This window comes from Bos taurus, chromosome 26 (genome assembly GCF_002263795.3).
Source record: "Bos taurus isolate L1 Dominette 01449 registration number 42190680 breed Hereford chromosome 26, ARS-UCD2.0, whole genome shotgun sequence".
In the NCBI taxonomy this organism is placed as follows: domain Eukaryota; kingdom Metazoa; phylum Chordata; class Mammalia; order Artiodactyla; family Bovidae; genus Bos; species Bos taurus.
This window is the reverse complement of record NC_037353.1, coordinates 16,418,980-16,429,330: the sequence shown is the minus strand read 5'-3', so window position 1 is coordinate 16,429,330 and position 10,351 is coordinate 16,418,980. Positions and strand designations below refer to the sequence as shown.

At 40.5% G+C, this 10,351-nt stretch overlaps 1 protein-coding gene across 1 annotated transcript in view; it reads right to left on the bottom strand.

Annotated features, from left to right (window-relative positions):
• Positions 1-1,601: 1,601 nt before the first annotated feature.
• The window catches only part of CYP2C88 (cytochrome P450 family 2 subfamily C member 88), a 54,637-nt gene continuing 45,887 nt past the window's right edge, over positions 1,602-10,351 (bottom strand). Inside the window, exons 8-9 of the mRNA XM_002698396.5 lie at positions 3,162-3,303; positions 1,602-2,189 (exon numbers count right to left, since the gene is read on the bottom strand). Of these exons, the coding sequence (XP_002698442.1) occupies positions 2,008-2,189; positions 3,162-3,303 (324 nt within the window). The 3' untranslated portion in view covers positions 1,602-2,007. The remainder of the gene's footprint in view (positions 2,190-3,161; positions 3,304-10,351) is intronic.

The window sequence follows — 10,351 nt, the reverse complement described above, 5'->3', positions numbered from 1 at the left end:
GGGGAACATTTTAACCAGGACAAACCAAAGTACTACTTCCTGTCTAACTCACATGGTTCTAACTCTAATAGAACCAGATCAGCTTCTTTTGAATAAAAAAGCTATCACTCTCTTGAAGTAACCATTTTATTCCATGAATAAGGGGTGTCCTGCTTGGTACCTCCTTCCTTCTATGTGCACTTCCTCTTCCAGATGTGGGAAGTTTTCTGCCATTGTTAATTTCAATTAGCTTTCTGGTCCTTTCTCTTTCTCTCCGCTCTGTCTATGACTCCTATACTGCATGTATTGATCTACTTGATAGTGTTCTATAAGTTCCTTAAATTTCTTTTCTTTTTTCTCTCAACTGAATAATTTCCAATGACTTATCTTCAAGTTTTCTGATCTTTTGTTCTGCTTGATCTAGTCTATTGTTACATTCTCTAATGATTTTTTTAAATACAAAAAGTAATCTTCAGCTCTGACTTCTGTTTTACGCCTTTGAATTTTCTGCCCTGTTGTTGAAATTCCTACTTCATTTCTTTACTGTTCTCCAGACCACAGTGAACAACTTTATGACTTATTTTGAATGATGTTTTAGGTCAATCATACATCTCTTGTTTCTAAATTTTCCTTGACTCTCTGCATTGCAGTTTGCACATTAGACAATAGCCAGTTTCAGTCTTCACTGACTAGTCACATGGAGGAGAAAAACTTCACCAATCAGCTCAGCCAGAGATTCTGGAGGTCTCTCAAACCTGTGTGCTAGCCCAGCCTGCTTCTTATGTCCTAGAAACTCCTAGGTATCTACAGCTTGCTGAGTCCTTTCAGTGCTCCAAGACAGGTAACACAGAGGCCAGTTCCTCATGAAACTCCCCACAGCTGTGAGAGGTTGGAATGTCAGATGTGCATGCCAACTCCTTTGCTCCTCAAGGAGAAGCTGAGAGCTGGGAGGGGGATACCTGCCCAATTATAGGGCACATTGTTGGGCTTGGTAGTTGTGATGAGAGAGGATCTGCTTCTCTTTCTGGCTTTGATGTGGCTAGGTTCACATTCACTAAGGGTACAGAAGTCTTTCAACTAGTTTCAACTAGTTGGTGTTACTCTTCCAGATGTGAATTTTGACAGATTGTGTGTGAAATTAACCTATGTCATTGAACTTCTCAAACTGGTGGGCATACAGCTTCATAATAATCCCTTATGATCCTTTTAGTGCTCTGGGACTTAAAGTTATGGTCCCTCTTTTAGCAATGATATTAATAATGTGTCTTCTCTCGGAGTGGGGAATAGGTTACATATGGGTTTATCAATTCTATTCAACTTTTCAGAGAATTAACTTTGGTCTCATTGATTTTTATCCTGATTCCTTGTTTGCAATTTCACTGATTTCTGCTCTAATTTTCATTTGTAGTTTTCTGTGGCTTACTTTGGATTTAATTCCTTAGTATCACTGATCTCAATATTTTCCTACTGAGGCACTCCTGGACACAATCTCTTTCAGTTGCAAATCCAAACCTCAAGTAACTCTAGGTGACATGCAGCTAAGAGAACTTTCCTGCTTAATCTCTGTAGTCCTCTGTGCTGATCACTATGAGACCAACATGACTTCTTTGAATTACTTTCCTTCCTTTCTCACGTGTATTAGGCACACCATAAGGAAACTCTGAGAACTGGCTCATCAAATTATGCTTTTAATTAGGAACATGCATAGAATAATAACTCTCCATTGCCATACACTAATCATCTTGTTCTATTTTGTATTGACTGCATAGTGCTACTCGGTAATAGATAAAGCATTAGCATATGTGACGGCCAATACAAATGTTATATAGATAAAGCATTAGCATATGTGACGGCCAATACAAATGTTACAGGACATGGAGAATAGCGGATACATTTCTGCAGTGAAACTGCACCATAACAAGAAGAGAGATTGAGAAGGCATTCCTAGGCAGAAGAATGAAGAGGAAAGGAGGTGACCAATGCCTCAGATGAGAAGGAGTTGAAGACAACATCATAGGAGACAAGTCCTTACAGAGGAATGAAGCAGAGCTTGTAAGGAGGTGGCACAGAAGCGAACCCATTGGCAATTGGGGTGGTGTCGATGTCCTTTGGGTCAACCACAGATTTCAAAGTAAATTTTTGTAAAATCACTGTCAGGAATAAAAACACCTCCATGCGGGCCAGGCTCTCTCCTGCACAAATCCGTTTTCCTGAAAATAACAAACACAGAGAGTACATACTCCTTGAACACTGTGTTTCTGGTTGTTAGAAAGAGTTGGCATGCACATCTGGTATTACAACCTCTCACAGCTGTGGGGGAGTTTCATGAGGAACTGGCCAATGTGTTACTTATCAGTGGTTAGAAAGTAACAATTGATGAATGGTTGAATGGATAAATGTAAGCCACAACAGTTAGATAGGCAGACATAGAATGGATACACATGCTGTCCACATAATTTCATATCTTAATGGCTACCCTGGCATTGGAGAAGGAAATGGCAACCCACTCCAGTGTTCTTGCCTGGAGAATCCCGGGGACAGGGGAGCCTGGTGGGCTGCCATCTATGGGGTCGCACAGAGTCGGACTCGACTGACGTGACTTAGCAGAGCAGAATGGCTACCCTTATTTACACAAATTTTTAATGAGCTTTGGCACTATGCCAAGTACTTCATTAACAATTCTCATGCAATTTGATATTTCATGTTTTCATCAACCTTTTTCTTCTCCTGGAAACACACAGTATAGTTGTAGTTTATGTTCTTAGTCTGATGTCCCTATCATCTTTATTTCTACTCCTCACAGCCTCTGTTCTCTGCTCTAACTACATCTTCATCAATCTTCAACACATCTTGAAGTTTCAAGTTTTACAACACATGGTTCCTTATGGATAAGGTGCTCTTCTCTTATATTTTCAGCACCTAGCTCAAATTTTATTTCTGAATTTGAAAGAATTGGGTCATCTTTTCAAAGCTTTGGTAACTTAGAGCAATAAAGAGCATATATTATGAGAAGGGAAAGTGTGTGGGCATTGCAATTCCTACACCTGAGTATAGGAAAAGAGCAGTCCAACCAGCCCCTGAGTGGGAATTTTATAAGAAGTTCCAACTGATCCCCCCCCCCCCCCCCCGCCGCCCCCAAAGCATCTTGTCCTTTGAAGTAACGAAGGAAAAAATTTTGTTACCTGCTGAGAAAGGCATGAAGTGGTCACTCTTTTTAAAGTTACCACTGTCATCCAGGAAGTGGCCAGGGTCAAACATTTCTGGGTTAGGAAATACTTTGTCATCATACAGCACAGAAGTCAGTGATACTAATACACCTGTGCCCTGGGAAGAAAAGATGAAGATAAACTGAATTATAAAGAAGTCATGGAACTGGAAGAAATGTTATAAATTATTCATTCCAATATTATGACCTACAGGTGAGGAATTCTAGGTCCAAAGAAAGACAATGGCATTTTGAGCCAGACAAAGAAGTAATAAATAAGGAATAAGCTTAAGGCAAGTGACAGTGGTATTTGAAGTGGTGAGTTCATGGATCCTAGTGTGTTAGACCTTCTGAATCCATTCTGCTTATCATACTGGTGTCTGTCCCCATCAGCTGCCTTATTTCACTACTTTAGTTTTCACTCATCTAATATGTGGATTATGGTTTAAAACGGGGAGACTCTTAGAGTTTGGGATGTCTGGGTTATAAGTTCATAAGGCTTTTATAAACAGATTTCTCATCTAATTAATAATAAATTCTGTGATAATAACAATAAGTATAATAACAACTGCTAGTATTTATCATTGCCATGCAGATTGTTTGTCTTAAAGTATATGGCAGGGTTCATTAGAGATGGATGCTAGCTTAAAAACATATAGAAAGGGCGGGGGGGCGGTCCTAAGATGGCAGAGGAATAGGACGGGGAGACCACTTTCTCCCCCACAAATTCATCGAAAGAACACTTGAGCCCTGAGCAGATTCCACAGAACAACTTCTGAATGCTGGCAGAGGATATCAGGCACCCAGAAAAGCAGCCCATTGTCTTTGAAAGGAGGTAGGACAAAATATAAAAGGTAAAAAGAGAGACAAAAGATGTAGGGACTGAGATCCATCCTGGGAAGGGAGTCTTAAAAAAAGAGAAGTTTCCAAACACCAGGAAACACTCTCTCCAGGCGGGTCTGTGGCGAGCCTTGGAATCTCAGAGGGCAAAATAATCAGGAGGAAAAATAAATAAATAATTAAAACTCACAGATTACCTGCATAACAGCAACTTCCAGCTGTGCAACAGCCCAGAGGCTCGCATCCCCCACTAGCAAGCGGGGGAGGAACAGGGAGGAGCAGGCTGCACTGCTTAAGATAAGGACCTGGCCTGAATCCCCTGAGGGCAATCTGAGGAAACTAGCTTGAGATAGCAACCCAGACTGTGGAATAGCTATCCTGTGATCCTGGGAAAAGCCCTAACCACCGCCAGGCATGCTTACAGAACAAAGGACTGAGCAGAGCTAGCTGGCTGTGGACCCAGTCTATCCCCTGTCAGAGACAGGCAGGTGAGGGCAGCCAGAGCTGGAAGGGGGCAATCGTGGCCCCAAGGAGGCATCCTACACCAAACTGCAAGCAGACTTCCTTGATAACCAAGACTTTCTGGGATTCTGGACGGTCGACATCCACTGGCAGGGTGGCAGCCAGAGATCAGCTTCCCAGAAGAGACACACGGCACACCTGAGAAAGTGTGCCTGTTGTACACCCAGAAAACCAAGTGGCTGGGACGGGGGAGGAGATAAGTCGCAACCTTCAACTGAGGGTGACTACGCGTGTCAAGGACCTGGCCACCTGAGTTGCTCGGACCTGGGATGGGTGCAAAATGCAGGCCCAACAAAGTCCGCCTTTGTGGAGTACCCAAGAACATGAACCTGAGCGGCTTAGACGTGGGACGTGCATGCAAACCAGGGCCCACATCAGACAGTTCCCAGCAGAGCAACATGGAGTCTGAGCAGTGTAGACGGGGAAAGCACACACGCTGTGATTCACTGTGGCTGAATCACTGTGAACACACACCAGTGATATTTGTTTGCAGTGTTCCTCCCTCCCCAAAGCACGACTGAACAAGTGAGCCTAAAAAAAAGTGACCACCACCGCGCCCCTTGTGTCAGGGCAGAAATTAGACACTGAAGAGATCAGTAAACAGAGGAAGCTAAAATAAACAGAGGGAACTGCTTTGGTTCAGGTGCAATAGATTAAAACTGTAGTTAGCACCGATTACATAGGAAGGGGCCTATAGACTGCAAGAAGTACAAGCCAGACCGAGGAACTATCTGAAAATGAACTAACCCCACACTGTCCGCAATGGCTCCAGAGAAATTCTTAGATATATTTTTACTAGTATTATTTTTTTAATTAAAAAATTTTTATTTTATTTTATTTTTTTGGTTATTTTTAAGTCCCCATTACTCCTTTAATTTTCATTTTTATAACCTACTATTACCTTGCAAAAATAAAAAAGAAAGACTCTATTTTTAAAGCAAACTTCATATATATATATTTTATAATTTCTGTGACTTTGTGTTTTTTTGTTTGTTTTTTGTTTTTTGGGGGTTTTTGTTTTTGTTTTTTAATATTGTATTTTTGAGAATCTAACCTTTATTCAAGATTTTTAATCTTTGCTTATTGATATTTGTTATCAACTTTGTACCTTTAAGAACCCAATCTACAGGACCCATTTTTACTTGGGAGTGAGATCACTGGCCTGATTGCTCTCTCCCCCCTTTTTACTCTCCTTTTTCTCCAACAGGTCGCCTCTATTTCACCCCTTCCCCTTTTCTTCTCTACCCAAATCAGTGAATCTCTTTGTGTGTTCTGGGCTGTGGAGAACACTCAGGGAACTGATTACTGGCTGGATCTGTTGCTCTCCTTTTGATTCCCCCTTTTATCCTCCTAGTCACCTCTGTCTCCTTCCTCCCTCTTCTCTTCTATGTGCAACTCCATGAACATCTCTGGGGGATCCAGACTGTGGAGAGCACATAGGGAAGTGATTACTGGCTAGCTTGCTCTCTTCCCTTTTGATTCCCCCTCTTCTCCTCCTGGTCACGTCTATCTCCCTCCTCCCTCTTCTCTTGTCCACGTAACTCTGTGTACCTCTCCAGGTGCCCATCACTGTGGAGAAACTTTTCATCATTTACATCAATGTTTTATCACTGGTGCTGTATAGAAGGTGAAGTCTTGAGGCTACTGTAAGAATAAGACTGAAAACCAGAGGCAGGAGGCTTAAGGCCAAATCCTGAGAACACCAGAGAACTCCTGAACCCAGGGAACATTAATCGATAGGAGCTCATCAAATGCTTCCATACCTACACTGAAACCAAGCACCACCCAAGGGCCAACAAGCTCCAGAGCAAGACATAACACTCAAATTCTCCAGAAACATAGGAACATAACTCTGAGCCGCAATATACAGGCTGACCAAAGTCACACCAAGCCCATTGACATCTCAAAACTTTACTGAACACTTCATTGCACTCCAGAAAGAAAAAATCCAGCTCCACCCACCAGTACACTGACACAAGCTTCCTTAACCAGAAACCTTGACAAGCCACCCATCCAACCCCACCAACAGTGAGGAACTTCCACAATAAACAGGAACCACCAAACGGCAGAATACAGAAACACCACCCCAAATGCAGCAATATAAACAAGATGAAAAGGCAGAAAAATACCCAGCAGGTAAAGGAACAGGATAAATGCCCAGCAAACCAAACAAAAGAGAAAGAGATAGGGAATCTACCTGATAAAGAATTCCAAATAATGATAGTGAAAATGATCCAAAATCTTGAAAAAAAGTTGGAGATATAGATAAATAGACTGGAGACAAGGATCAAGAAGATGCAAGAAAGGTTTAACAAGGACCTAGAAGAAATAAAAAAGAGTTAATATATACTGAATAATGCAATAAATGAGATAAAAAACACTCTGGAGGGAAACAAAAGTAGAATAAGGGAGGCAGAAGATAGGATAAGTGAGGTAGTAGATAGAATGGTAGAAATAAATGAAACATAGAGGAAAAAAGAATTAAAAGAAATGAGGACAATCTCAGAGACCTCTGGGACAATGTTAAACACCCCAACATTCAAATCATAGGAGTCCCAGAAGAAGAAGACAAAAAGAAAGACCATGAGAAAATACTTGAAAAGATAATAGTTGAAAACTTTCCAAAAATAGGGGAAGGAAATAATCACCCAAGTCCAGGAAACCCAGAGATTGAAAACTTCCCAAAAATGGGGGAAGGAAATAATCACCCAAGTCCAGGAAACCCAGAGATTCCCAAACAGGATAAACCCAAGATGAAACAACCCAAGACACATATTAATCAAATTAACAAAGATAAAACACGAAGAACAAATATTAAAAGCAGCAAGGGAAAAAAACAAATAACACACAAGAGGATTCCCATAAGGATAACAGCTGATCTTTCAATAAAAACACTTCAGGCCAGAAGGGAATGGCAGGGCATACTTAAAGTGATGAAAGAAAATAACCTACAGCCCAGATTTCTGTACCCAGCAAGGATCTCATTCAAATATGAAGCAGAAATCAAAAGCTTTACAGACAAGCAAAAGCTGAGAGAATTCAGCACCACCAAACCAGCTCTCCAACAAATGCTAAAGGATCTTCTCTAGACAGGAAACACAGACAGGGTGTATAAACTCGAACCCAAAACAATAAAGTAAATGGCAATGGGATCATACTTATCAAGAATTACCTTAAATGTAAGTGGGTTGAATGCCCCAACCAAAAGACAAAGACTGGCTGAATGGATACAAAAACAGGACCCCTATATATGTTGTCTACAAGAGACAAACCTAGAAACAAGGGACACATACAGACTGAAAGTGAAGGGCTGGAAAAAGATATTCCACACAAATAGAGAACAAAGGAAAGCAGGAGTAGCAATACTCATATCAGATAAAATAGACTAAAACAAAGGATGTGAAAAGAGACAAAGAAGGACACTACATAATGATCAAAGAAGATATAACCATGATAAATATATATGCACCCAACATAGGAGCACCACAATATGTAAGACAAATGCTAACAAGTATGAAAGGGAGAATTAACAATAATACAATAACAGTGGGAGACTTTAATACCCCACTCACACCTATGGATAGATCAACTAAACAAAATTAACAAGGAAACACAAACTTTAAATGACAAAATAGACCAGTTAGACCTAATTGATATGTATAGGACATTTTACCCCAAAACAATGAATTTCACCTTTTTCTCAAGCACACACGGAAGCTTCTCCAGGATAGATCACATCCTGGGCCATAAATCTAGCCTTGGTAAATTCAAAAAAATTGAAATCATTCCAAGCACCTTTTCTGGCCACAATGCAGTAAGATTAGATCTTAATTACAGGAGAAAAACTATTAAAAATCAAAACATACGGAGGCTGAAAAACATGCTGCTGAATAACCAAAAAAATCACAGAATAAATTAAAAAAGAAATCAAAATATGCATAGAAATGAATGAAAATGAAAACACAACAACTCCAAACGTATGGGACAGTGTAAAAGCAGTGCTAAGGGGAAGGTTCATAGCAATACAGGCATACCTCAAGAAACAAGAAAAAAGTCAAATAAATAACCTAACTCTACACCTAAAGCAACTTGAAAATGAAGAAATTATGAACCCCAGCGTTAGTAGAAGGAAAGAAATCTTAAAAATTAGGGGAGAAATAAATGCAAAAGAAACAAAAGAGACTATAGCTAAAATCAACAAAACCAAAAGATGGTTCTTTGAGAAGATAAATAAAATTGACAAACCATTAACCAGACTCATCAAGAAAGGGAGAAAAATCATCATCAAAGGGAGAAAAATCAAATCAACAAAATTAGAAATGAAAATGGAAAGATCATAACAGACAACACAGAAATACAAACGATCATAAGAGACTATTATCATCTCACAAGCTAGTAAAGTAATGCTCAAAATTCTCCAAGCCAGGCTTCAGCAATATGTGAACCGTGAACTTCCTGATGTTCAAGCTGGATTTGGAAAAGGCAGAGGAACCAGAGATCAAATTGCCAACATCCGCTGGATCATCGAAAAAGCAAGAGAGTTCCAGAAAAACATCAATTTCTGCTTTATTGACTATGTCAAAGCCTTTGACTCTGTGGATCACAATAAACGGTGGAAAATTCTGAAAGAGATGGGAATACCAGACCACCTGATCTGCCTCTTGAGAAATTTGTATGCAGGTCAGGAAGCAACAGTTAGGACTGGACATGGAACAACAGACTGGTTCCAAATAGGAAAAGGAGTTTGTCAAGGCTTTATATTGTCACCCTGCTTATTGAACTTCTATGCAGAGTACATCAAGAGAAACACTGGACTGGAAGAAACACAAGCTGGACTCAATATTGACGGGAGAAATATCAATAACCTCAGATATGCAGATGACACCACCCTTATGGCAGAAAGTGAAAAGAACTAAAAAGCCTCTTGATGAAAGTGAAAGTGGAGAGTGAAAAAGTTGGCTTAAAGCTCGACATTCAGAAAACAAAGATCATGGCATCCGGTCCCACCACTTCATGGGAAATAGATGGGGAAACAGTGGAAACAGTGTCAGACTTTATTTTGGGGGGCTCCAAAATCACTACAGATGTTGACTGCAGCCATGAAATTAAAAGACACTTACTCCTTGGAAGGAAAGTTATGACCAACCTAGATAGCATATTCAAAAGCAGAGACATTACTTTGCCAACAAAGGTTCATCTAGTCAAGGCTATGGTTTTTCCAGTGGTCATGTATGGATGTGAGAGTTGGACTGTGAAGAAGGCTGAGCATCAAAGAATTGATGCTTTTGGACTGTGGTGTTGGAGAAGACTCTTGAGAGTCCCTTGGACTGCAAGGAGATCCAACCAGTCCATTCTGAAGAAGATCAGCCCTGGGATTTCTTTGGAAGGAATGATGCTAAAGCTGAAACTCCAATACTTTGGCCACCTCATGCAAAGAGTTGACTCATTGGAAAAGACTCTGATGCTGGGACGGACTGGGGGCAGGAGGAGAAGGGGACGACAGAGAATGAGATGGCTGGATGGCATCACTGACTCGATGGACGTGAGTCTGAGTGAACTCTGGGAGTTGGTGATGGACAGGGAGGCCTGACGTGCTGCAATTCATGGGGTTGCAAAGAGTCGGACACGACTGAGCGACTGATCTGATCTGATATGTAAATAAAGTGGACAACTTGGAAAATATGGACAAATTCTTAGAGAATTACAACTTTCCAAAATTAAACCAGGAAGAAATAGAAAATCTTAACAGACCCATCACAAGCACGGAAATTGAAACTGTAATCAGAAATCTTCCAACAAACAAAA